We start from the raw sequence: 26,787 nt of genomic DNA, 5'->3' as shown, positions 1-26,787 counted from the left end.
TTCCTGCATTATCAGGCCCCTCGGCTAAGAGGATTTGCCTGCCTTCTGTCTGGTGTTTCTTGTCTGGTGATGCAGCCTTCTCTGCTCTTACTGAATTAGGCTTTAGCAAGAAACTTGCTCCTGAGTCTGGGAGCTGCTTAAAGTAACCAAACCACCTGCAAAAACCTACTGTCCATGTAGATGGATTTAAGTGACAAGTGTAGGAAGAGGGACTGAGGAATGAAGTTTGTATGCCTCTGGCTTCAGCTGAAGAGTGTATTCTTCCCAGATGGGCTCAACCACATCATTACAGAGTGGAGAAGCAAGTGGGCTGGATGGCTCTTTATTTTCCCTACCCCTCCAGGCAGGTGCTGCTCACAGCATTACTCCGTGTTCTGCCTTGAGATGGTGGGTAAACATTTCGCACTGAAAATTCCATTCTTTAGAAAACTCCATTTTCTCCCTGAAATATCCTTTGGTTTGTTACTGTTTTGCGTCCAGGTTTGTTTTTTCCCTTTTAAGTCATTGAATCTTTTTTGATTTCTCAACTCTGGTTTTCTAAGGTCTCAGAATTTTTACTTTGGCTGATCACCAAAGGCTGCTGTGCAGCTTGGAGACACAAGCACCAGCAGTTTGACATTTACACAAGTGGTTATAGAAAACTGAGTGTTAGCTCTTTTGTCTTACACTAATAATCCAGGACTGTGTAATGGAAATTAGTGGAGAGTTGGGTTTTTTTGTGTGCGCAAGTCATCTCTAGTAATTGAATACTGCCCAGTTTGGAAGGATCCTAGGATACATCATCTAGAGTCCATGAAGGATTTTCCTCTTTTTTGGCAGATATCATACCTTGGTTACTTGATGTTATTTAATTACATCATCTTGGTGCGGATGGAACGGTGGCCATCAGTGCAGGAATGGATTGTCATCTCCTACATTGTGACACTGGCTTTGGAGAAAGTCAGAGAGGTAAAGCCTGCCCATACCAACAGCTCATAATCCTTAGAATGAAGCTTGCTCTTTATAATGGCCTGGACTTGTGTACAGGGTTGAGAGGTCACACAGGAGAGAGAAGAGTGTCATATTCTAAATATGCTAATAACTAAAAATATTCTTGCTTGAAACAAATTTTGCTGACAGTGGAGGGTGTCTGATATTCAGACACCTGTTGAATATGACAAGATTTGCCTTTTTTCATGATCATTACTTCAAAAATGTAACTTGGAGTTTTTTCTAACTGGTTTTTTGTTGTAAATTCATATGTTTGTTTGTTTTTTATTTCAGATTTTAATGTCAGAGCCTGGCAAGCTGAGCCAAAAAATCAAAGTTTGGCTCCAGGAATACTGGAATATTACTGACCTGGTGGCTATTTCAGTATTTATCATAGGAGCAATTCTTCGCCTGCAGAACCAGCCTTACATGGGTTATGGAAGAGTGATTTACTGTGTAGATATCATTTTCTGGTACATCAGAGTACTGGATATCTTTGGTGTGAACAAATATCTGGGACCTTACGTCATGATGATTGGAAAGATGGTTAGTGCCTAAATTGCTATAAATTATGTCTTTAAGAACTTCATGTGAAACTAAATTCCATTCTGCTTTAAGAAGAGGTTTTCTGTCAAGTAGGACTGAATACAGCCTGTGAAAAGTTGCCTTGTGAATTTCATGCACACACAGAAGATGTTACACTCATGAAATAGCAGATTGCAGGTACACCTGGATTATCCAGAAACCCATCAGCTGTGCAAGGAGATGGTACAGCAATGATTATAACATCTCTTTGCAGCCACAGAGGAGATCTGTGCTGAAAGCACAGCATACTCCATTTGATGCAAAGGAATGGGGATAGCAAAGGTTCCAGCATTTTAAGTATTTTGAAGTATAATCTGGAATTCCTTTTAGTAACAGCTTTCTCTGCATTTGTATGTATGCTTAATACCTGAGTAGTACTTAAAGCACGATGTCAAACAGACTCTCTTGCTATTTTTGTTTGCTGCAATGTGTGCTGGCAGACAGACGTGCTGCTGCCGCTGTGTGGTCTGAGACCCTCTCTGTGGTCCCTGCTCTCTCTCTGCAGATGATTGACATGCTGTACTTTGTGGTGATCATGCTGGTGGTGCTGATGAGCTTTGGAGTGGCCCGGCAGGCCATCCTGCACCCGGACGAGGAGCCCTCCTGGCGGCTGGCGCGCAACATCTTCTACATGCCCTACTGGATGATCTACGGAGAGGTGTTCGCTGACCAGATAGACCGTAAGAGTAGAATTCATAGTAAGAGTCTGTTTCCTGTTTCTCAGGCAGATGATCAGATCCAAATTAAAGACTGCTTTTAATTTGGAAGTAGTGGTTTTTCTTGCTTTATGATGATATTGTTGTTGTTTTCTTGTGGCAGACCCGAGGCTGAGCAATTTTCTCTTCCCCATTCGTGTGTCTGCTGTCTTGGTTTATATTCAAATTGAGTTAACACAGGAAGTGATGTAGTCTGGAATATTCTCTTGTCCAAGATTGTGGCAGTGTGAAGTGTTCTGTTTACTTGCAGGGATCAACAGAGATCATTCTGAAATGTTCTTTTCATTCAGAGGTTTACTAAGAGTCAGTTCCAACAGAAGAAAAAAGAAATAAATCCCTTGTGCAGGGAGGTTAAAATACACATATTCTTTCGTCTCCAACTCACAAGCAATGAGCTCATACATTTTTACTCCCAGTCATACATCTGTCTGCTTTCAGAAACGTTTCCATTTCATTAATCACTCATGTTGTTCTTTTCTACACCTGTGGGAAAACAAAACAAAAAAAGCAATCTCCACTTGATTAGCTTTGGATGTGGAAATAGCCTTTCTTACAGGAATCCTGCACACTTAAAAAAAATGCCTGTCAGCATTTTAAAGGAGATGTAAGCTGTCCTGTTACTGCTAATTTTGTGCTAATATTTGAAATTTGTATGACAGTCCAATGTGCAGCTGGTCTCCTCTAGTGTGTATCATGTAGTTTGTACTTTATCTGAAATAATACAAGCTGCTGTTTCAGCTTTGTGTATTTGTTACCTCAGTCACCTGCATATACTGACAGGTAGGGAAGTAAAAGGATGAAGAACCTGAAGGTCTGAGTTCAAAAACCATTAAGGTTCATCATCATGAGAAGCTTTTCTTCTAAATGTCATTAAAGTGTACTTTAACTGTTTAGAAAGGAATGAAGTGTCATTAGTCTGTTTCTGAACAGTGTACAATCAGCTCAACTTTGCTTTCCTGATGAATGTTTGTTTCAATAATGTAACTCAGGGTACAGTAAGTTACTCTTGCCAAGTGAAAGGCCAAGCCTGTCATCTGCTGTCTGATAGTGCAGTTTTGGTGCACATGAGAGATCCTGAGCTTATCCTGGTTCACAAGTGGGACAATTCCCCCATGGAGAGGAAGTGACTGTAATGGGCTATCCCTTATCTCATGTTCAGTTTGAACAAAGAATGTTTGCCAGTGTAGACAGTTTGATTTCTTTATAAATCAAAACTCACACCTTACCAGCCATCTCTTTAGTGTAAGAGATGTCCCAGGCTTCTCTCATGCTTCCAGTCATTTCTCAGTCCCATACTCAGCATGCTTTGGATTGGAAATCTTCAGCAGTGCAAAAGATTTGGGGGTCAAAAGGTTTGGACTTTTGGGTTGTACAAGTTCAGCTACTTGGTCCTTCCCAGGTCAGAAGCTTTGCAGGGCATAAACTAGCTTGGAAATGTGTGGCTTTATGTTGTTTTAATTTTAAAGTAATTCTGGCTATGCAAGGCATTCTTCTACACTGCCTTACAATTGTTCTGTATCTTTCTCCTGCGTAGAAGTCTATGGACTGGCTCCTGAAGATCTTGTTGCTTTCAATAAGAAATTTTCACTCTAATCTGTCTGTGGTTCTCTGTAAACACACCGCAAAAGCTGCCTCAGAAGTCACTGGGGAGTCATGGCTATGGGCAGTCTAATATGACTCTGACTCAAGAGTTAATGGCTGGTTTTGGCAAGGTCCAGAGGTGTTAAAAAATTATGGAAAAAGTATTTAATCAAATCTTCCCTCTGAAAGAAGGTGGTTGGATTTTGTCAGTAGCTTCTCTGAGGATAGGAAGAATCCTATAGATTCATCTGGAGATCACAAGTCACAGAATTTGCTGGGCTTGGAAGGTACCTTTGGAGATCATCCAGTTGAACTTTCCTGCTCAAAACAGGGTAAATTAGATTTATCTCAGATTGCTTAGGGACTGTCCAGTGATGTTTACAGTATCTTGAAGGATGAAGAGTGTGCAGCCTCTTTGGACAACCTGGTTTAAGTTGAATTGTCCAACTTTCCACCTTTGCCCACTGCTGCTTCTCCTTTCACTGAGAAGAGTCTGGCCCTGTGCTCTTTTCTCCCATACATCATCAGGTATTTACAACATTGGTAAGATCTCCTTGGCCTTCTCTAGACTAAATTATCCCAGCTTTCTCAGTCTTGCCTCATTTGTCAGGTAGCCCAATCTCCTTAGCAATGGAGATTGGATCTCCTCCTCTGTGGCCATGACTGGACTATTCTGGTATGTCTATGCCTGATTTCTGTGGAGGAGCTGAGAACCAGGCACACAAGTCCAAATGTGGTTTCACCAGAGCTGAGTAGAGGCAAATAATTATCTCCCTTAATTTGCTGGTAACGCTTTCCCTAATGCACCCCAGGAAGCTCTTGTGTGATTCACTCTCTTTAGAAGATGAGCACAAGCAAAAAGTTATCAGCATCTTGTACTCAACAGCATCATATTCTTAAACAATAAAGAAACCTGGTTGAGTATTATCAATAGTATGACTTTTCTTACCAGCATTTCAGTATTGGCAGGCAAGTGTCCAGACTGGGAGTCCAAATGGGCATTAATGATACTGATGTTTTTACAGTGTCAAATAGCATGCCTGTTAGTGGAAATGTAGCTATTCAAAAGAAACAGCTGACAGATTCAAAGCCAGGGTGGTTTAAAAAAAAAAAAAAAAGAGAGAGAAAATGTTTCCATAATAGCTGAAAGAATGATTTTTGTGTGATAACTTTGACTTGCTTGGTGTTGACGGCCAGTTTTGTTTACTTGCCAGAAATATCATGTATATTTAAATGATCATCTGCCAGAAGCATTTTGTGATATATTATTATCATTAATTTGCTGCCATATGTAACATTTGGGGAAAACAGCATGAAAAGGAAATTGCAGAATGCAATGCATTTTTAACAAAGACGTTTTTTCTCAACATATGTCTCTACTGTTCTGACATTTGAGTTGCTTATCCTTTCTTGGCAGCAGAACTGTATTTCCAGTCATCTTTTTTTGGGCTCTGTTTATTATTGTATTGTTTTCTTTTTTCTCTCCCTGCCTCCTTTCTATTCCGTTCCTTTGGCCTGGTGTTCAGTCTATGCCATGGAAATCAATCGTAAGTCTCTGGGGAGAGCTGATGATCTCATTTAGCTCAATATGTTCATTAATGTTTTTCTTGACTAGTCAGTCATATTTTAATTGCAGCACTTATGCAATATTCAGGTGTGAATGTTGTTTTTCTACTGTAATAGTTTCATTAGAAAATAAGCAGAGGAAAAATATTTTAATGCAAAATGCAGATCAGAAGTTTTAACTGAGTTGAAGTTGTTGCTAAGACTTGTTTCTAGTACACGAACAGTAAAATAATTGGGTTTTTTAATTATGATGCATAAGTGGCATTGTACAACTAATTTCCTTTGATTACCTAGATAGAATATTACTGTGGTTTTGGCAGTATTTTCATTGGTCCATTAGAATAAAATAAGGACTCACTTAACTTTCCTGCTATACTTCTCTTAGGAAAACCAGGAAAAAATTTAGGTCTGATGTTTGAAAAGCAAGTAAAATGAATGCTGTTCATTACAGTCCAAACAGCTCTTTGAGACCTCAGAAAATAAGCTTAGTTTGTGTTCAAATATTTTGAAGTATTTTTCAAGTGAGGCTGAAGCATTGTGGTTTTTTGCAAATTTTTAAAAAATACTGGGTTTTCTATTTACATAAACTAAATCTGTTCTGAACTCTGTCAGACTTTGCATTTGCTTAGATTACAGCTAAGGAACCTGTGGCTGACAAAAACTTTACCTGCTAGTAAATAGTTCCAAAAGTTAGCCTTGTATTTGAAATCAGATGTGTTGGCACTGCACTTACCAACAGAACATAATTGCTGCATTTACCCTACTCCAGGTCAGGTCTTACCCAAGACAACCTATGTAAACTTAGAATTACTTCAGGCAATTATTTTCTATTGGTTTGAGCAATATTCTCAATTTTTCTACCATTCTCAGTAGTCTTGTTGTTACTATATAATTTTCATTTTAGAATTGGATCTTTTTGGTAGCATTAACTTGCTTCTAACATTAACAGTCCCAGACAGGTCAAGTAATAGTCTGGGATCCTTCTAGGGAATCCAGTAAGAGGCAAAAGGAGACAGAGCCAGAGACAGAAGGGTCCATCCAGGGGACTAACCCTGGTCCAAGGTCCATCCTGGAGGCAGAGGTGAGACACAGCTCAGGCAGGGACAGGTGTGCAGAGGGGGCACAGGTGCAAACCCCAGTGAAGCTGGTCAGGGACATTAAAGGGCTCTCCAGTACTCTGAGCCCCTGTAGGTTTTGAATTTATGCTCAGCAATCTGTTACCACTAAAACAATGCTTTTATCTCTTTGGCAAGGTATGCTTACAAGCTAATTTTAATAATTTGTTTGTAATTCCATTATTAATATGTATGTGTATGCATGAAGATCTGGTCTTTGACTATTACTGTGAGAAAAAGAAACTCCATGGGAATGTGAATAGAAAGCCACACTGTACAGTAAGGAGTTGCCTCTCTGTTCACTAATATGGAAGCAGAATTTGAAGTAGAAATTATACATACTTGCTCCTGGAAATAATCTGAAAAAAATTGGCAACGTTTGTGCAAGTATCATCATTAAATAAACAAGAATAGTATTTTTAAGTATCAGGCAATTGGTGAAAAATATCTTTGCTGTTTTTCCTTCAGCTCCTTGTGGGGACAATCTTTATGATGATGATGGTAAACGCCTTCCTCCATGCATCCCAGGGGCCTGGCTCACTCCTGCTATCATGGCCTGTTACCTGTTGGTAGCAAATATCCTGTTGGTAAACCTGCTGATTGCTGTCTTCAAGTACGTAAACAATCATGCATCTTTGTCTTATTGTCAAGATAAAGTTTCTGTTTGAGCCCAGCCACTGATTCTGCAAGGGTTTGCATTCACTCAGGATCTCACTATCCACTGGCAAATTCTGGCAGCAGGATGTGCCCTGGAGAAGCGTGAGGAAAGGTGGCTTTGAATTTGCCAGCGATTGCAGCAATGGATGTGAGAGAACCTGACTACTTCCAGTTACCTTCTGATGGACAGTGACAGGCCTCAAGGTTGCTGTGGAAAGATGAGAAATAGGATCCATGAAACCTGGCACACACCTGACAGAAACCCGTGTATCCACTGGCAGTCACAGCTCTGCAGGAGAACAGCAGAATAAAACTCAAAAGCCTGAGGCATTTCCACTACATCATCTGGCTTTTGTCATGTTTTTTTCCATTTAGAAAAAGAAATTAGGGCCTTGCAGAGTCCTTTCATGACCTAAAAAAATAGTCTGTATTGCCTTGGACCATCAGGTAGGATGGCTATGTGTTGCCAAGGTCTGTGGCCAATCCAAGCAGGGTGCAGTATGCTCATATTTAGACTTATCTGGAGTAAAATTAAATAAATTTCTGCTGCTTGTTCTTCCTACCTGCACCTAGATTGCATGCTTTTCCTCTCATGATGTGGGGATTAAAAAAATAATGACTTGCTGGCAATACTTTCTGAACAGAGCACCTGAGAAAAGCAGGTGATCCGTTTTTGTTGCCTTCAAACATGTAGTGTTGGAGGGCTTGTTGGTGTAACCTTGTGTCATAAATGCAAAAAACAGTCCTTCGTGTGCCCAGAAATCTGCAGCTCACAAAGCCTGTCTTTCATTTGATGTATGTAGCTTAAAAGGTCATGAATTTAGAGTACTCAAATGCCAGTCACATAGCTGGGGAGAAGGGGAAGAATCTTACAATGGTAGCTATTATTGGCTGAAGGACCAAGGCATCAGCAGTTTGGGAAGTAGGTCATGCTGTTAACTCCTGCCATCCCAGCCTGCTTGCACAGGGTTGAGATCTAGCTGGGGAATTCCTGCTGTAAAGGAGACACGGATGAAGACAGATTGTTATTTATCATTGATCACAGTCTCATGTAGACTTCACCTAAAGAAAGTAAAATCTATGTGGACACAGGAATTCTTTGGTTTCGAAGAGATGTTTTAACTGGTTTTATGGATGTAGAGATTCTAAAGCATATAAAGTTAGGAAATAAGTGGACAGAAAATATAAAAAGGAAGTTCCAGTATCATCACCATCATAGAAGTGCAGTGCGCTGTCTGAAGATACTTTAAAATAGCTTGGAAAGCCTTTTCTAAGACAGAATATCAAGTCTGCTTTCTCTTAGTTGGTATTTCATTACTGTGACTATTGTTATCTCTGGATTGACTACTATCGCTTCTTATCAACTGAATTTTAAAATTAAACATCTTTAAAACACACCTTACTTTGCTGTAAAAATGATGAAGCTTCCAAGAATAAATTCCTTTACAAGAATCTGCAGCATGTTTTTGAATCAGAAGTTTGAGGGAGTAAAGTTTGAATTTAGGACATTCTGTGAAAACTTGAAAAGTCTTCTATGTAGGTCAAGCTGATTAGCATATTAAAGGCAAACTATGTGAAGCTTCTGAGTTTAGCATACAAAATACTTTTCATGGATTTAATACTTTGTGTAGCATCAAATACTGGCGTGTGTTAAAAGAAATAGTTTATAACCAAGCCCAAAATACCAGTTATGTGATGCATAAATAGTGTGAGTTTGTTTTCACTGGCACCTAAGGGATTTGTACAGTAGCAGCACTTGGTCTGAGAGGACTGTTCTGAGTGGTGCCTGAGGGGAGCAGAGCACCTGCTGTTTGCTGCCTTCAAAAGGAGTGGTGCAAGCACGAGTTCAATTTAATCCTTAGTTCAGTAGCACCCACAAAAAGCTGAACCAAGCAAATCCTGTGGCTCTATGAGGTTATTGAGTTGCTGCTTTTTTCAACACAGTTCTTGCTCAGTGAAAAGTGAGATTAGGGACCTCATAGAAACTGTACCTGTGTTTCCTTTCAGCAATACCTTCTTTGAGGTAAAATCAATATCCAACCAAGTCTGGAAGTTCCAGAGGTACCAGCTGATCATGACATTCCATGACAGACCTGTCCTGCCACCACCAATGATTATCTTCAGCCACATCTACATCATCATCAAGCGGATCTGCTGCCGCTGCAGGAAGGGTGATGGAGACCAGGATGAGCGTGACAGGGGACTGAGTATGCAAAAAATCTTCTCTAAATTGAGTTCTTTGCACCATATTAGCAGAAAGCAGCAGCTTCTAGAACACTGAAGTGTTTTGTTCACCTTGCCCATCAAGTGTATTTACAGAAGAGAGTATGGGCCAATATTTGTATCAAGTATATGTATGTATGTAACAGCTCTTGGGCTCTGTGGGTACCTGAAAATTTGCAACTCTCAGATGCTAAAAAATACCCCCTTTAACATTCTTTCTTAAAACAAGATGGTATTTTCTGCATTCAGGGGTTTACCAAATTCTGGTGAAGTCCATATGTTGGGAGGGGCAAATAGGAATTACAGAAGGAATACAGTTTCAAATGTCAGTTATAGTGTCAGCTCTTTGTGAGCAATCTGTGACTGGGAGTATCCCCGCCATCATTTGGAGATTTATGTGTCATTTCACAGGGAAACTGTGAGGATTGTTCTCCTAACATACTCTGTAACTGTTAATTAATATTTTCATTATATGCCTCATGGAAATAATGTGAGGGATGCTCACAACATCCCTTTACTTCTACATTTCACAAGAACCATTTTTGCACAAGAGGAAAAATGAAGAAAGGAAATGTAACGTTCCTTCCAAATGCAAAGGGACTAATTCAGATAAAGGATGAATTGCTCCCACAAGCTTATATTCCCCTTGGATTTTTCTTATGTGATTACAAATTTCTTAACATCTTATCCAAAGGATATCTCTGAACAATCTGTTAAGTTTATCTGTTGCCTATAACTCACATCCTTTTAAGGATAACACTTGAATGAAGGAACAGCCAAACTGGCAGAGATTGCCCAGGTCTTTATCTTGTAAAATCGGCTCAGTTTGTTCAATGCACAGCTGTTGAGAAGTGCTAAAGTCATTCAGAACATAGAGCCCCCTGTGGATGGCCATGGAAGCAGATGATGCTCATCATGCATTCCATTGCCTTCACAGCTCTGCCCATCTTTAGCTAAGTGCTCATTGCTTATTTAAAAAAATCATCTGTTCATTTAGTAGGAATAGGAGTAGAATCTGCAGTATGGTCATGTCTAAAATAAACTGCTAATTTGGATTTAAACTGTCTGCCAGAAGTTCAGAAAAAGGAAACTCCTCTTTTGTTCTTCTCTTTTGCACAGAGTTATTTCTGAATGATGAAGAGCTAAAGAAACTCTATGAGTTTGAAGAGCAGTGTGTAGAAGAATATTTCCAGGAGAAAGAGGATGAGCAGCAGTCATCTAATGATGAACGCATCAGAGTTACCTCTGAAAGGTACCTGTTGTAACAAAAATCCACTCTGTTGGGAACAGTCTTTTTAATATCTTCTTTATACCTGTGGTTGAGGGAAAATACAAAAGATTTTGATCTTGAAGAAAGCCACCACCAACTCAGAAACTGATCTGAATCCCAAATAACTACCTGAGCAGGTGCATCTCTCAAAAGAGCAAAGTTCTGGTTATTCCTTCTGTTTTGTCACTAAATCTGCTGGTTTGGGTAGCTTTGTTATAAGAGCATCTTTGCTTATGATTAATTGTGTATGTCTTATCCATATGAGGATCAGAGTGCTGCTTTTTATCCTTTTGGGAAAATTGCTGCTTGCTGAGCTTCCAACAGTTCATCCAACCATGAGAAACATGTTGGAGCTTAATGACAAAAGCACTGAGGGTTCTTCCCTTGGACCTGTGGTTTACATGAGGATCTGGCACTCACAACTGCTGAATTTTAATCTTGCCACAGATTCTCTTGCAGGCTTTGAACAAGGCATTTAGTTTTTCAGTGTGAACTTCCCCATATAAAAGATGGGGAATATTCCCATGTTAATCATTATGCTTGCTCTGAGGACTAGGTAGTGTTTGCACATTGCTGTGTAAGCACACAGTGCTAATGGCAGCAGCCTTTTTTACCAGGTCACTTGGCAGGACTGTTCCCAAAGGCTCTGCCTATTCTGTCAGTAGATCTAAGTAAGTCAAGAGATGGGGTCTTTTGTCACTTCCTTGAAATGAAGAAAAATTCTCCCTGTAATGAAAATCGTACGCATTTGAAACACTCTTTCACCTTAATCTGTCTCAGAGTATTCTGTTGATTAAGTACTCCAAATACATATTTATCTATATATCTATTTGAATCTTCATTTTAACATTTGTTATGAATTAGCTCTGTGAGCCATATAATTCTTTAATAGATAAAATTCTTTCTCTTGAGAGAGGCCCTGAACATCTTGCATTATTATATTTGAAATTTGAGAATAGAGAAGTAAATTAAACCTGCTACATATATTTGAGTAGTTTCTATCACACTGGTTATCCGTGGCAATTTGTCAAATTCCTAGGTATTGTGGCAGAGAATAAAGCAGGGCTGATAAGCCTCACTGATTCACTATGGTCTATGGCCACAAAGCAGATTTGCTTATTTCTCATGGCTCCTTGCTCCAGATGCTTCATCATCTTTTGTGTATGGGAGCAAGAAAACGTTCATTTAATTTCCACAGTAGATTTATTAGTATATGATCTCTAAGCCACATTCCAGCTAATTATGTTTATATGCTTTTTTCTAGTACCATCGCATCTATTATGATATAAATGATAAAAAGAAAATGGGAAAAGTATTATTTTAATTGAACTAGACAATAGTTCCATTCCCTTCAGCTGATACAAAATAGAAAGGTATTTCAAGAGCAAAAGCAATCCCATCAACCAGTAAATGTTTCTCTCTCATGCAGCTGCAGAACCTGTTTTACAACATGCTTTGATGCTATTTTAAGTCACCCTGTGAACATGCCATTGGAAAGTACTTTTCATGTAATTAATTTGATATTTCACAGTGAAAGAGAAAACAAGTGAGCACACAGTGGGTGGCACACGCAGAAATGTTAATAGAAGTCTGTCCCTAAGGGCTCTCTTGCCATGAATATAAGGGCAAAGTTCAAATACCCCTCTAATATGGTGTACAAAATCATGGATAACAAGAAAATGCTCCTGCTTTTGTTGCTACCCATAGGAAAAAAGAACAAGGCATGACAGACACCACAAAATTCTGCCTTAGGAAGAAATCAGGAGCTGTGTGCCTGTAATGGGTTACTGCACAATTCTACAGGTTCTGTTCTCTGCTTCCTTTCTTATACCCTACAGAGTTGAAAATATGTCCATGAGGCTAGAAGAGGTGAATGAAAGAGAGCATTTTATGAAAGCCTCTCTGCAGACAGTGGACCTGCGGCTGTCTCAGCTGGAGGAGCTCTCGGGCCGGATGGTGAATGCTCTGGAGAAGCTGGCGGGCATCGACAAAGCCGAGCTGACGTACACGCGCTCGCGGGCCTCCTCCGAGTGTGACGCTGCCTACCTGCTGAGGCAGAGCAGCGTCAACAGCTCTGATGGCTACAGCATGTACAAATACCACATCAGTGGCGACGAGCTCACCTTTGATGACAGCACCACGCCCATGTCACCGGCCATGCGTAAAAAAGCTCACTCTATTGGTACCAAAGAAGATGGAGCAGACCCAAGGATGCTGGCTCCAGAACACCAAACTGGACTCCACACCTCGAGTCCTAATGCAGTTGCTACAGCAGATCACAGTAAATCTACACTAGAAATTGCACAGAACGTTTCCAGAGCCCATTCTGGCTCAGGTGGTTTGGGGAGTGAAAAGCAGGGGGTTTTCAGTAGCGATGGAATGATCCCTCAAAGTGTGAACCAGATGAATTCTGTTACGAACAGTCAGTCGGCAGCAGGACCAGATTTTCAGAACACTCAGTTAAAAGTAGAACGTACCAAGTTAGAAGCAACCATCTCTTATCCCTTGGACAAATCCAAAGCAATGCGCTACTTTCCTCCTGAAACTTTCAGTGCTTGTCAAACCACTATGATGAAGTCAAGGAGCTTTATATTTGCACAAGGTGGAAAGCTGGTTGGAGGAGTTAACAACTGGACCTCAGAGTACAGTACCATTATGGATCAGGTGTGCCCTTCTACAATTGAGCAGTGGGCCACGGAGTGGAAATATGAAGTTGAGCAGCAGCTTTCTCAAGAGCGTCCTCCAGAATACCCTGGGCTGATCTCTGAGGCAGAAAGACAAGCAGAGGAGAAGCAGATGGACACAGATGATGATAGTAATGTTGCTGAAGCAGGTATGAGTGCCTCTTACACCTCTATGCCTGCCCCTGTCAAGGCTGAGAAGGAGAATTTCCTGTCAGCAAAGGAAGAAAGGACTCCTGGGTTCCCATCAGTACGCTCCAAGAGTTTGCACAGCCATTCCCGGAAAGCCAAGTCCGTGAAGGACAAATTAAATAGACCAGGACATGCCAGCAGTGTAACTAATTTGGTGGTAGCGTTTGGCAGTGCAACAGAAGAACAGAAAACCAGGCAAGAAAATGCATCCACAGAAACTGAATGTTAAAGTGGCTTATGGTCCCTGTTTTACCAACAGTTGAGAAAGCAGAGTGACAAATTGAACAAATTAGGGATTTTAAAATTAATTTCTAAAGAAGAATTGTGAATATATGTATTCCTCTTCTTTTAAAATTAATAGATGCATGTTCTGTTCTTAAATAAATGTTTGCTGGGTTGGGTGAAAGGGAGATGTTCTCTCAGGGGCAGATAAAAGGTAGGTACAGTCCACAGATGCCGAATATATAGATATTCCTTTGTTCCATTTCAGCCTCTGTGATAGGCTCATTTAATGACAAGCTCATTATAAAGCTCTTAGAGGAAGAGCAATATTATAATGTAATAATTTTATCAGAAGATTTCTCAAACTGAACACATTTTTAACCAGCCTTAGTTTTATCCTTACTTATGCAGCTGGTTTCTTTGTAGCCATGGTGTTTTTTCAGATCAAAACAAAATTGTTGGAGGCAAGGAAAAATTATGCAGTCCCTTCTTTCACTTCTGATTTCATGCATGCTGCTCAGCTTCTCTTTCAGAATGGCATGACATGGCATTCTCATCCACTAAAATAGGTCAGACTGGCAAAATACAGTTGTGTTTGGAGAAATCTGACCTGGAAAGCCACATATAGACATATTCTTAATCTGTCCTTGAACTTCAGTGGCATAATCTTGCTTTCAGTATCACATCTGTCCCCAGCCCAAAGCATGCTGTGACAGCCTTAAACTGTTGAAAAACAGTGATCATTGTTTCAAAATGTTTTGGGAGATTCTAAGAATACCAAGTACATAGATATTTTAATAATAGAAATCCAAGATCTGCATTAGTATTTTGTATAAATGAGGATTATAGAAGTCCATGCAGACTTAGAAAAAGATTCTGACTTTTCTTAGATGCCTGCAAGTGAAAACAAATCAAAACAGAATGGGAAAGGTGTTCTGATCAAGTGAGATTTTGATCTTTGCTTGAAACAAATCTACTGTGATAAATTCATCTTCCATCTTGCAATTTCATTATGACACACGAGGAACAAGGAACAGGTTCTAGGAGTCTGTCTAAACAATATGTAGATTTTCCAGATGAGAATAGAAATTCTTTTTTTTGAGTAAATTTTCTTGAGTAAATTTCAAAAACAAATGTCAAAGCAGAAAAAAAGTCTCTACAGCAAAATTGTTTTGAGGACAAAGAGTAGAAATCAGCATCTGTAGTTAGATGTATCCAGAGCACTTGTCTCTGCAGTGGCATTCTAAGTATTAGGTTTTGATCATTTTCTTCATAATAGCAGAGTGTTATTTGCCTCATTCTTCCCTGTTAAGTTTTAGGAATTTTGATTTCCCAAATATTCAGCACCTCTCTTCAACAGGGGATGCTTACCACTGGGCAGAGAATTTTGAAAATGAGTTAAAGGCAGAATACTGGTCCAAGGTTTATGCTTAACTCATTCATATGTTATTTTGAAAAGATGTAATTTCTTGTTTCACTTACCATCAGCCCCACAGTGCAAGTCTCAGTGTCCTCCTTGACAATGATGCTTACAGCATTTTGAAATGCAGAGATTGATGGATTGGCTTTATAAATGTATTAATGGTATCTGATTTGTATTGATTGCATTATATTTTCATGCTCTATCCATTTTTATACCCTGAAGTACTGTTACTAGACTGAATGATCATGGAAAGTGCACAGACATTTCACACAGTTCAGTCATCATTTCTTCTGGATTTTTCCTAGCTTGGTTCTTACCAGCAGGTTTACTGGTTTCACTGCTGTTGGAACAGTGTTGACATTTTGCTTTTTATGTGGGTTTCTCTTTTCTTCAACTTAGGGAACTTGACATTTTGTACAAACAGAATGACATTTGAAATTGTTTCACTTCCATGTTTACTTCTGTGTTACCATTCTGTGCAACTACATAGCCATTGTGTATATGTGGTTAAAATAGCCTCCAGTTTGCCAATGCCTTGTTATTGTTTGCCTGCACATTCACCAGAAATGGATTCATTACAAACACAAAGGGATGCAGCTTTTCAGCACTGTGCTAAACAAGCAGTATGCATTGTGGAATGGAATACAGTGTGTTGCATACCTCTTGTTACATTGTCTTTATAAAATGTGTGTTAATCATGCTTTTGACCACTTAATTTTTTTAGCACTTACATTGAAAATTTGTCTGATAGCATGTAGATTTCAAACAAAAATATTTTACCTTTGTATTTATATACTTCCTTTGTGTAAAAATATTTATAAAGAAACACATGAAAAATATGGTAAATTAATTCAATATATCAATTTTTTTCTTTATAATGTCCAAACACTTTACTAATCTGTTTCTTCTTATGCAGTGCATGGGCCAAACATCTTCAAATAATTTTTTTTTTTAACAGTTGCCAGTAATTTTGCGTAAAGTTTTCTACAGAGGGATGATTTTAAGAGGTTTGGATATTTTCTGTGTTCTCACACAGCATGAACTGAATGAAAATGTCTCTGCCACTACATGTGAAGTAATAACACTTTACTTGTTGGCAGAGTCATTTTGGACAAACAGCCATTTTAATAAGATTTAAATATGGTTTTGTATGTGCATAGAAGACTAATAATAGATTTGGAGCTCACTAAGCAGAATAATGACCAACACATTTGCATGTCTGCCTCCCTGCTTTCTTGAATAGTGGCTGAAAGGATGCAGGCAGGGAATTTGCATTTCTGAAGAGGCATGTTTAATAGTGCTTTTCAGGGAGATATGTCCCCCTTCACTGCTAGGGATGTGGTGACTCCACAGCAATGTCACTGTGAATTCCATTGCCATGATTTATTGTGTGCTTGACCTATAGTGAAGCAAGTCAAGCTGAAAGGGTGTGTACTCTAGGGCTATGTCTATGCAGAGATATTACTCTGAGGTAATTAAAATTTGTTCATCTTACAGTATCTTGCAATACAAACATTTCCCTTTCCCTCAAGGCAAATGTTTTCAACACAGTGACTAATTGTCATATTCACAAAGGCAGGTTCATGACCCTCCCACCTGATTCCATGAGTTACCCCTTTTTACGTTGCACCATTCAGGGACTAGCTTAGCTTTGCTCTCAGCCTCTCCTGTTGCAGAATCACTTTATCCATTTTAGAAGCTGGAGATCGATACCTGAGAATCAAGAAAAGCCATTTTCCATATTATTTACTAATTCATTAAAGTAGCCATTGAAACCTTCCAACTATGGTTTCTCCATGCTGCTTATCTGGATGCTTTCCAAGGTTCTGTGCTTGGCATCTTCAGCAAAATATTTATCTGTTCTTCTAAATAAAAAAAGAACACATCTGCAAGGCCTTGTCAGGAAACAGGAACATGAGGAAGGTGCATGAGCAAGGATGTTAAGAGGATCATTTGCATTAGCTCTGTAAGATGAATAACAGGACTGTGCCCTGTTACAGGTGTTCTGGGCTGGCACAAAGACAGAGTGCTGCTGGAGCCCTTCATGTGGAGCAGGTGAGTTTTCCAAATGACAGCAGTCCTTGGACACAGATGCTTCTGCAGCACTGTCCTGTCCAGCAGGGCACTTCTTCCTGAATTAGTGTTGCACTCAAAAGTTGTTGGGAGCCTTAGATGTAAAGTTAAGAATTTATTGTTGGTGTAACAAGTTTCAACAGTCTAATATATAAATTATTAGTTTAGATCCATCTAATTAGAGAAGAGACAAGAAGAGAGAACAGAAAAGAATACTACTATGCTACTAATGGAAAACCAGAAAATGCTTAAGTTATTCAATGCACACTTCCTACTATCTACCCTTTATTTTGATGTTTATTGACACCTGCGCTGATCCTCTGGGGCCAATGGTCAGTGGCTACAGTGAGGATAGTGAGGACATACTGCCAGCTGTCAGCATCCCAGATCCTCTGTAGGGTGAGCATGAGTTCATGTTGTTTCTTTGTCTTTATTTTTTACTACTTTAGGGGCATTTTTATGAGAGCTACAAAGTTATATCTTGTTTTTCATCACTGGCCTTTAAATCCTACAAATAAACCTGAATTTCTTCATCATTATCTTCATCATTAAAACAATTGCTTTCACAGCTAAACAAATGAGGGACAGCTCGAGGCAGGTTAAGGCAAGTTCAGACAAAGCAGTCCTGACAAGCCTCAGTCCCGAGGCCTTACAAAGTCAGCATAAAGCCTGTGGCTGTTACTAGCAGTGACAATTAGCCTCTGTTTGCTGGGTTATGAGGCTACAGTAGCCCTTGGGGTGTTTTCTTCTCACTGCAACCATTGCAGATAAATATTCTACCACATGCAGTAGTCACCTAAGCTGAAAATTCAGCCTAATTGTGGATTTTGATCCCCTGTTGTGATCCAACATCAGACAGGAAGGCAAAAGCAATGTAAGGACGTGGTTGATGTGGCCATTTAAAGACCATTTCAAATGGTGCCAGGCACAGGAGGTTGGTGTAGGCATAAAACAGCACCCAGCTGTACTTTTTGCATTGTAGGCTGACAAACCACAAGCCTTGAGAGGAGTGAGATAAACACTACAGATTTTCTTAAAACTGCAATTTTATTTTGGTTTTTTCAACTTTTAGCCTTATCTGCAGAGTTTGATATGGCAAAGTGGTGCTTTATGATTGATGCCCTGTATCTTTACAATGGATGTAAGGTATGTCTTCAAAACAGGCTTTAAATTATTCTTTGCAGATGTTCAGATGAAATATTTAAGTGCTGGTGTCCACCTAGTGCTTGGTGTTGGAGTAGTGAAAAATATAGTGCATAATTTCATGTGCCTGCTCCTCTTTTGTCTGTGCATCATGAGCCCCCAGTAAAACCACAGTGCTTCATCCTGCATGGCTCTAGATGCAAGCATCTCCCTTTGCTTACCCTAACTGGACTGCTGTGCTCAGCTATCACCTGAGCAAACCAACAGCCTTCCAAAAGGCCATGGAAAAAGATCAGATTCTAGTTTAGAAGCACCAGTAATGTAATAATCACTATTACAATTCCTGTGTGAAATAGTCCAAGCCCAAGTAGAACACTGTGCCATGAACAGCACCCAGTAACTCCAGGCAAGTAAAACCTACACAATGGTTAACAAGGAAGGTACCCTCACCTGGCATAGCAAAGCCCCATATCATTAAACCTCCACACAAAGAAGACACCCTCCACTTCACAGATATGCCTTGCAAAGGAGGCTTCTTTCCTGAGATACCTCAAGAAACTTCTTGCATAGTTTTTATGTCTTTTGTATATATTTGGCCAAGACTGTCAAATTTGCTGTTTTATGTATGTAAACACATTTTAAATATTCTTCTCCTAGGTCTTCATCAAGGACATTCAGGAATAACCGGGTTTTTACCAGCTGCTTAATAAATTTAAGGCATTATATTTTTATTCTGTAAGAGGTAATACAGATCTGTAGGGGTGGCTCCCTCACAAGTCCCCAGAGTCCCACACTTCTGCGTGCAGGCTGAGGCAACTTGGGTGCACAAACCATTGAGTGCACAAATAGAGAGGCATCCAGGTAAAGTAATAAACTGTAGCACTTTCAGGGAAAAATAGAACTGACTTCCATCAGTGAATCCCTGACTTTGCAGGCTTGCTGCACACTTGCTGTAGCTCTGGGCACATAGCTCTGCTGTGAAATCAGACAACACTTGTGTCTTTTTGTCTTGGAGTTCAAACCAATAATTGAACCAGTCTTCAGAGAGCTATGAAAACATGGAAGTTGCCATAGAAATACAGGCCTGGAAGAGATCATCTGCACTAGGCAAGTTCAGCTATGTCAATAGCATCAGTGGCAGATGGTGGTCTAACCTGTTCTTGAATATGCCTAATGAAAGCCATTCTCTAATCTGCTGAGATCAAAAGGGACCATTGTGAAAATCTGTTGTGATTTAACCCCAGCCCTCTTGCATTGCATAAACCAGAGCACTTCCCCAGCCACAGAGCTGCCTTGGGAGGTTGGAGCAGAACTTTGAGGAAGGCGCCTAATCTGAGTGTGCACTGAACACAGCAGGTTCTGCACCCCAGCCATTGCTGACAGATAATTATCTGCACTGTCACAAACAGAGGCACTGTGTGTAAAAAGAGCCCTGGGAGACAGCCACACAGTGTTGGGGGTGACACCACTGGGAGAGCAGGCCAGGCTGCTTCTCAGAGAGTGGCCAAGGGAAAGGGTCCTGGCCAGGCTAGCACACGGGAGATACCACTGAATAACAAGGTAGAGGCAAGGAAAATAACTGTGCTGAGTAAAAAATTTTATTTTTTAAATAATGAGAATAACACTAGACATCTGCAGTCTTTTCAGTTCAGCTGGCTTTGTTGCACAGCTGTCTTCCCACCGTTATTTCAAGATTGCTCTCATAGACAAAGGCATTCTCAAAAATCTCTGGCTTAGCAGAGCTGTTTGAAAAAAGTGAGTGAGTGAGTGAGTGAGTGAGTGAGTGAGTGAGTGAGTGAGTGAGTGAGTGAGTGAGTGAGTGAGTGAGGCAGAGCTGGGATGGCCAGAGATGGGCAGGCAGCTGAGTTCATTGCCAAAAAGGAGCCAGAGGATTGCCCTGCCTGCACTTGTGCCTTGTCTGCCCTGCCCTGCCTGCCTATCCTGCCCTAATTGCCTGTCCTGCTCTGCCTGTCTGCATCTCACTGCAAGTTGTGGCAATTAACTTGCTTCTCCAAAGTACTCAATTCTGCCAAATCAGCCTTCTTCTCCTATGGGCACAGAACTCTTTCAGTGGAAACTTGCAACCAGTTCCAGTAACAATCCTCATAAATCTTGTGAGAGCTTAGTTTTGATTTTGTTTTTTTCAGAACAGCACTGCAATTTCAATGTGTCAGAGCAGTCCTTAATGGAATTTTTTGCTATCCTGTGATCATCCTCTCATGAGTAAGATTGCTTTTGCAGCTACCCCTAAAAAGTCTCTGTGCTGATGCAGAAATACTCTTAGAATTCTGACATGGTGTAAATTATAATAATTTTTAATACTACTGGCAAATTTATCAGGTGCAATAACAAGTCTGGGTAGTTTCTGCCTTCCTCACTCCCTCACTTTCTCTTCCTCTCTTTTTGAGTTAAATTCCCTTTCACCAGTGTTCTGAATATGAACAAAAACTTTAAAGAAGGATAAAGATAAGGGCTAGTCCCGCAGTATTTCTCACTTATCAAACATCCAAAGGGTTTAGGTTATGAAAGGGGATGAGAGGAGCTGTGCTTTGCTCTCACAGTACTCAGCTCTACACCATCAGCAGCATCTGCAGCACAGTGCACTCTCTAAAATGGACTGGGGCATGAGGTCAGGCCAGGCTGAATAATCCCACTTACACAAGGATGTTTCCATCACAAAATAAAAATAGAGGATAAAGTGAAGGGCATTGTCTGCCATTAGCAATAAGATGGGACCCTTGTGCAAGGAGGTGCACTTGTTTTGAGAAGTACACTGGGATTGGTTTTATCTTCTTTCTATCCACAAGTCCAAGAGCAGGGTGGTCCCTCCTGGGCTGTTGAACAGCATTAAATGTATGCACAGAGCTTTCCTCAGTCTAGGCAGGTGCCAGTGAATTCCCTCCCCACTGTTCAATCAAACCTTTCTGCTGCAATCAGTAGGGCATCTCCTCTAAATTGTGGGATCCAGATTGTGCCCTAAAGTACATTCTTTCACTGACCACACACCCTCAGACTTCACAAAAAATCCCAGGTTCTATAATGCAATATGATATACTTTCTATTAATAAGGGAAGATCTTGACTTTGCAGCTGATGTTGAGTACTGTATGTGTCATTTTGTGTCTAAAATGTTTTTCTGGAGGCCTCACCACTATGCTGTGGCAGGCCTTTACAAATGTTACATTGTACATGAGCTGTTCCATTTTCATGACAGTATGCTGACCAAAATTATGCTTTTTAATATGGTGAGGCTGCAAAACACCAGCAGTTTGATTGTCAGGTCCTGGCCTTCAACTCCTGCCCCTAAAGCATGGTCCCTGCTGTGAACTCTGCTTGGCTCACAGCTGGAACCATGACTGTGGGGCAGCAGCAGCCAGGGGCCAGCCCTTCTTACCCTACTGAACACTTCAGACCTGGCTCTGGAGAGACCTGCTGGATTAACCCAGTTCCCTTGTGACTGGATCACCAGCAGGAGAACCCAGACTCTCCCCCTTCCCTAGATCTCACAGCTGACAGACTGTGTATTCCTGATTTGGGGTTCTCCATTAAACCACATTTCCACCCAAACTGTTGCTTTGCGTAGGAGGTATTTTCACTGTGGAGGCCAAGTTTAGAACAGTCATAATAAAGTATGGACCTTTATGGGTGCCACAGGCCACTAAGCAAACATGAGCAGTTACTCAGTTTCCTACTTAAAAGAGATAGCAGTGATGGATTTTGGCAGTTTAGGTAGGCGCCTGTGTTATTTCCATGTTCTGGAGAAGTTCAGGTGAGCAACACATGAGTGCCTGGAAAGCTTAAAGGGAGTTAGAATGATATTGGATCAACATCCAGCTCCCAGTCAGCAGGGCTGCAGAGTTGGAAGGTGACTGAGCAGCTGCCTGGGGCATCATCCAGCCCTCACAGAATCACACAGAATATGCTGAGTTGGAAGGGACCCACAAGGATCGTGGAGTCCAGCTCCTGGCCCTGCACAGAAGCATCCCCAAGAGTCACATCGTGTGCCTGAGAGAGTTCACACAACCCTCAGCTGTAACGCATACACCTTCTGTAAAGGGTGCCAGGGGAAGAACTCCATAGCAGTAAGTGATTCACAGAACGTTAAGGGCTTGGAATGGAGCATCGATCAAAACCCTGCCAGGGGCAGGGGCACCTTGGACTGGAACAGGTGCTCAAGGCGTGACAGAACCTGGCTGTGAACGCTGCCAGCGATGGAGCAGCCACGGCCTCCGCGGGCAGCCTGCGCCAGTCTCTGACCAGTCCCTCTCTCCTCCATGCCGGAGCTGGATTTCACCGCTGCCTTACAAGCCAGCCCTGGGTAGCGGTAACTCCTGCAGGCCCCGGAGCGGGGGTTTCAGTTCCCACGGGGCTCTGAGGCCGAACCGCGGCAATCCTGCGCTCCGGTAGGCGGCCCCACCAGCCGCAGGCCCCGTGTTCCCGGGTAGGCCCGGGCCGGGCAGAACGGGGCTGGCGGGGCGGTGACCCGGCCCCGCAGTGCGGCCGTGCCGGGGCTGCGCGGTGCCGCGGGCCGGCCCTCGCCGCCGGGCCGCTTGTTCCCTCCGCGCCGCCGTACGCGGCTACAGCCGCGCCCGCCCCTCACTGCCCGGCCCGCCGGGGCCGCCGCCCGCCCGAGGAGCCGCTGGGCCGGCTCGGGGAGGCGGAGGGAGCCGCGGGGCCCCATGCGGGGCGGCAGCGGCTCCAGCCTGGGCCTGCCCAGGCCGCTGGCTCCTCCCTTGGGGAAGGAGGGTGCGCCGGGGCCGCCCCCGCGGTGTGACGGGGAGCGCAGCCCGAGCGGCCGCGGGCGCCGGGCCTGACCCGGCGGGCGTCGGCACCACCTCCGCGGCCCGGCCCGGCCCGGCCGCCCGTCGGCGGCCACAATGTTCTCCCTCAAGCAGCCCAAACCCACCTTCAAGTCGTACCTTCTGCCTCAGGTAACCGCCTTTTACTGCCATTACCGACCTGCCCTCCCTGCCCTGCCCTGCCCTGCCTGCCCCGGGCCGTCCCTGTCCCTGGCCGAGGTGCCGCCGCGGGCTGTGCCCGCTGGCCCGGGGGCTGTGCCCGCTGGCCCGGGGGTGGCGAACAGCACCTGCGGAGGGGCTGCCGGGTCCCCGAGCCCTCCGTGGCACCGGGAAACAAAAGCTGCGCAGCCGGTCCGGGGTGCAGCCCCTCGGCCTCAGGGTCCCCGCGCCGCACACGGACAGAGCCCGCACGGCGGTCTGCCGGAAGCCGGACTTGTATCAAAATAAAGTCTCGTGTTCATTACAATCGGCCCGTGGTAGATTATTTTGGAAAGTTGTGAGTTATGCTTCAAGTGTTTGGGCTCGCTTTGCTCGCAGCGCTGGGCGGGATCAGGAGAAAGCATTGGGCAGCTGTGCAGATAGTTAAACTCTCACTTGTAGCCACCGCTTCATGTTTAGAACGTGTCTGATGGCATAAATAAGAAACCAAGTATATCTATCAATTATATATAGCGCATATAGTACTGAGTATGTCGAGAACCACCAGGACTTTTTGTCTCATCTGGATGTGCACTTGACACAAAGTGGTATTTGTTTGCTTTAGACAAGACAGGACCTCTTCTAGCAACATGTTTGACATGTTGACTCATTTTTTGTTTTTTCCCAATTTCTTAGTAGAAGTAAGATGTCGATGTAACACAGTTCTGGATATTCCTTGTCCTGGGAAATGGTTATAGTGCTATCATTGTAGGAAATGTGGATTATTTCACTAAAGGTTCCAGTCTTTTTATAGAAGTTTTTAATTTTTAACGTTTGAAACTGAAGTGCAAGTAGGCATATGCATGTTCTAGGCCTTAGGTTTTTTTGAAATCTTTCCTATGTTGGAAAGCTGTGCATGTTAGAAGTTAGTAGAGTTACTTTGAACTTGAGTGTCTATATCTGTAAAACTTGTTGAAAATCTTGAGCCATTATGTAGTATCAAGCCAAATTGGTTTTTATTCATCTTGCGACTTGTGATAGTTTGGGTTACCCAATCTGTTAAACATGAATATTTTAAATATTTTTTATTCTTTTGGTACAAATGTAAATGCCCTCAAAACTGTTAAAAACTCTTTCTATGACTGGATTCCAGCTCCTTAAGATGAACCTTTTAGCTTAAAAGAACTTTCTCTTGTGTACAAGCAGGTCAAGCTTGTGTTTGACTGTAAAGTTCTGAGCCTTAAGTTAATTATCTCTTTTTTTTTTCTTTTATTCCAGGCTGATGAAAATATAGCATCAGAACCAAGGATTAAAAAACTGGAACCAGTACTTTTACCAGGTAGGCATGAATCAAGAATTTGACAAATACCTCTGTTGGTGTTGATTTTGGTATATTTTAATCTTAGCATTGTTCATTGAGGGAATATTGCTTTTGAGCAGAAAAAGGTAATGATACTTGTTTCTGTAGAAACTTATTCTAACACACCTGAAACACTAAATAAATACATAGGCAGTTTTGCCTGTGTGATGCTGTACTACATATAGAATAATGTCTTGGTTTTATTATGAGTATTGGAAATTAAACCACTGTTAAGTGTTTTTGCATTCTTGATAACTTTCAGAAGAGTACTGGTAATTACACTTTTATCGGACAGATTTTACCTGTGTGCAGAACCCAGTAGCAAAGCCTGTGTCAGAGTCTTCATTTAAAATAAAGGAAAATAGTCACAGAATTTGCAGTATGTGGATATGATTGACTTCTGTATTGGAAAACTTGTAATGCCATCTTTATTCATTTGCTCTTATTGAATATGGTGCTGTTAGGTAAATTTGGAATTTGTGTCTTCAGACCTACAGAATAATATTTTTGGAGTGTGGATGAAATAAAGAGATGCTTTTATTACTGTTCATCATAGCATATTTATAAAAATGTAGGGTATTAATGACATCCATATTTTAAATAAGAAATAATCTCTGGTAGATGACAGTTTGAGCAATGAGGATTTCTAAAAGCCTTTTTCAGGCATGGAAGGAACAATCTACTGTTCCCAAGATTACTTTCACTGCAAACTGTACATCACAGTAATACATTTGGCTTGCAGTTTCTAAGGATAATTTTGAGCTTAAAACAATATCATACTACAGTTTTTTTTCTTATCATTCAGAATGTCTATTTAAAAATATGAATTTACACACACACTGATGTAGGTATAAACAACTCTTAAAAATTATTTCTGTCACTGCTTTACATGGGCCTGTTGCTAATTAAGCAATACTAATTGATATGTGATATGGTCCAGTGTGGTACCTAGGAGGCTGAAATACTGTGGCAGAGGTTCAACTGAAAGAGTAAATAACAACTGCCTGACATTCTTCATCAAACAGAAGAATGCAGAGTTTGCTTGAGGCATAAATGCCCTAAAATACATTGCTGAGATTGCTTGATATTTGAAATAGTTATATTTTTATGCTTGCAAAACCTCTGCTTACCACTTGGCATCTCAGTGATTGTGTTGCAGTTGATTTTCATCCAAGGCCTTTGACTCACAAGGAAGTGACTGCATGTTCTTCTCTGAGACATTCCACAGCCACTGCAGGGCAGTGCGAGAGTGCTGTGCTCCAAATGCAGCACATCTTGCCTCTGCTGTGGGGCCTGGCCAGGCGCAGTGAAAAAAAGTAACTTCTGTGCTGCCACTTCTTGCAGTGTGGTTCATGCTCTATTTGTTGAACTCCAAAGTACTCTTAAAATGGCGTGACTGGGTTTGTTTTCTCAACTGGCTTGTATTTATTCCCTCTTTGCATCATTTTCTTGTTTGCACCCTCTTTGAAGTCAGCATTTGATGGCTTTTGGGACATTTGTAGTAAGTTGCCTCAAGTTATGTAGAAACCACAGTATGAGGTACCACAGATTTTAATTTCCACTTCCATATCATTCTAAGGTATTATTTTGAATTATTTCAAAATAAGATTCACTGCTTTGTATAGCCACAGAGTAGCTCTGACAAAATCTGTTCATGACTCTGTATGAGAGTTGGGAGGGTGTTAGAAGTGACTTATTTAAAATTACCTAAATGCAATTCTTCCTGTTTGAAGTTAAGCACCAGCCTAAAGACATTTTTTGTTTCTGTCATCAGCCGTGCTGTGGAAAAGTGCATAAACAAGTACACTTTGTACTGTTGGATAGACTGGCTTGTGGATTTGTCATAGCCCGAGTTACTGGCCAAATTCCAGCTCATTTAATTATATTAAGGCTGACTTGCACTTCCTTGTAAATACAGTTTCACTATGGCATTCCTAATACCCTATCCTTAACAATTGTGTGAAATTGCTTTTGCTCTCAGGAACAGAGATAAACCTGAGTGGCTGAATGTTTGTTACGCTTTTTTAAGGAGTGGAGTTTTTAAGGAGTTCTTTTGGAATTAAGTTACATTAGCA

General features: G+C 41.5%; 2 protein-coding genes across 4 annotated transcripts in view; both read left to right on the top strand.

Moving 5' to 3' along the window:
- Positions 1-13,784, top strand: part of TRPM1 (transient receptor potential cation channel subfamily M member 1) — a 70,695-nt gene extending 56,911 nt beyond the window's left edge. Inside the window, exons 21-28 of the mRNA XM_059482016.1 lie at positions 820-948; positions 1,264-1,515; positions 2,060-2,234; positions 5,378-5,398; positions 7,001-7,145; positions 9,197-9,396; positions 10,532-10,664; positions 12,521-13,784. Of these exons, the coding sequence (XP_059337999.1) occupies positions 820-948; positions 1,264-1,515; positions 2,060-2,234; positions 5,378-5,398; positions 7,001-7,145; positions 9,197-9,396; positions 10,532-10,664; positions 12,521-13,784 (2,319 nt within the window). The remainder of the gene's footprint in view (positions 1-819; positions 949-1,263; positions 1,516-2,059; positions 2,235-5,377; positions 5,399-7,000; positions 7,146-9,196; positions 9,397-10,531; positions 10,665-12,520) is intronic.
- Positions 13,785-23,124: 9,340 nt separating this feature from the next.
- MTMR10 (myotubularin related protein 10) overlaps positions 23,125-26,787 on the top strand; it is a 35,595-nt gene continuing 31,932 nt past the window's right edge. The window contains exons 1-2 of one of the 3 annotated variants that reach the window (XM_059481919.1): positions 23,125-23,346; positions 24,631-24,691. In XM_059481919.1, the coding sequence (XP_059337902.1) occupies positions 23,293-23,346; positions 24,631-24,691 (115 nt within the window). In that variant the 5' untranslated portion in view covers positions 23,125-23,292. The other 2 variants (XM_059481921.1, XM_059481920.1) reach the window with 2 other exon arrangements.

This window comes from Ammospiza nelsoni, chromosome 14, assembly GCF_027579445.1.
Source record: "Ammospiza nelsoni isolate bAmmNel1 chromosome 14, bAmmNel1.pri, whole genome shotgun sequence".
NCBI lineage: Eukaryota > Metazoa > Chordata > Aves > Passeriformes > Passerellidae > Ammospiza > Ammospiza nelsoni.
The sequence above is the reverse complement of the archived record's forward strand: the minus strand, read 5'-3'. Positions and strand labels throughout refer to the sequence as shown.